The 751-nt window shown below is 58.1% G+C and overlaps 1 protein-coding gene across 1 annotated transcript in view; it reads left to right on the plus strand.

Moving 5' to 3' along the window:
• Positions 1-243: 243 nt before the first annotated feature.
• The window catches only part of LOC106816909 (probable phospholipid-transporting ATPase IM), a gene marked incomplete at its 5' end in the record, with an annotated part of 5,660 nt that continues 5,152 nt past the window's right edge, over positions 244-751 (plus strand). The window contains one exon of the mRNA XM_014821552.1: positions 244-507. Within this exon, the coding sequence (XP_014677038.1) occupies positions 244-507 (264 nt within the window). The remainder of the gene's footprint in view (positions 508-751) is intronic.

Raw genomic sequence — 751 nt, forward strand, 5'->3', positions numbered from 1 at the left:
CTGATCAGATGTCGCTGCGCTACCCGCGCCTCTATGTCCCCATCTATCTACTTATATTATATACACCTACACACATATATAACACTAAACAAACACTAACTTTCCTTCTCTCTCTACCTGCAGGACGTGACTGATCAGATGTCGCTGCGCTACCCGCGCCTCTATGTCCCCATCTATCTACTTATATTATATACACCTACACACATATATAACACTAAACAAACACTAACTTTCCCCCTCTCTCTCTACCTGCAGGACGTGACTGATCAGATGTCACTGCGCTACCCGCGTCTCTACATTCCCGGCCACCTGAACCTGTTCTTCAACAAGAAGGTGTTCATACAGAGCGTGCTGAAGGGCATCCTCTCTTCCGTCGTGCTCTTCTTCGTGCCGTACGGCGCGCTGCGCAACGCCGTGCACGCGACCGACCGACACGTCGACCTGACGAGCCACCAGGCCCTCGGCTTTGTCGTCTCCACGACGCTCATCCTAGCTGTCAACCTACAGGTGAGGACGGTTAGCGTAGCGGGTTAGCGTGGCGGGTTAGCGTGGCGGGCTAGCGTGGCGGGCTAGCGCGGCGGGCTAGCGCGGCTGGCTAGCGTGGCGGGCTAGCGCGGCGGGTTAGCGTGGCGGGTTAGCGTAGCGGGTTAGGGTAGCGGGCTAGCGTGGCAGGTTAGCGTGGCGGGTTAGCGTGGCGGGCTAGCGTGGCGGGCTAGCGTAGCGGGTTAGCGTGGCGGGCTAGCGTGGCAGG

The sequence above is a fragment of the Priapulus caudatus genome, unplaced genomic scaffold (assembly GCF_000485595.1).
Source record: "Priapulus caudatus unplaced genomic scaffold, Priapulus_caudatus-5.0.1 Scaffold1526, whole genome shotgun sequence".
NCBI lineage: Eukaryota > Metazoa > Priapulida > Priapulimorpha > Priapulimorphida > Priapulidae > Priapulus > Priapulus caudatus.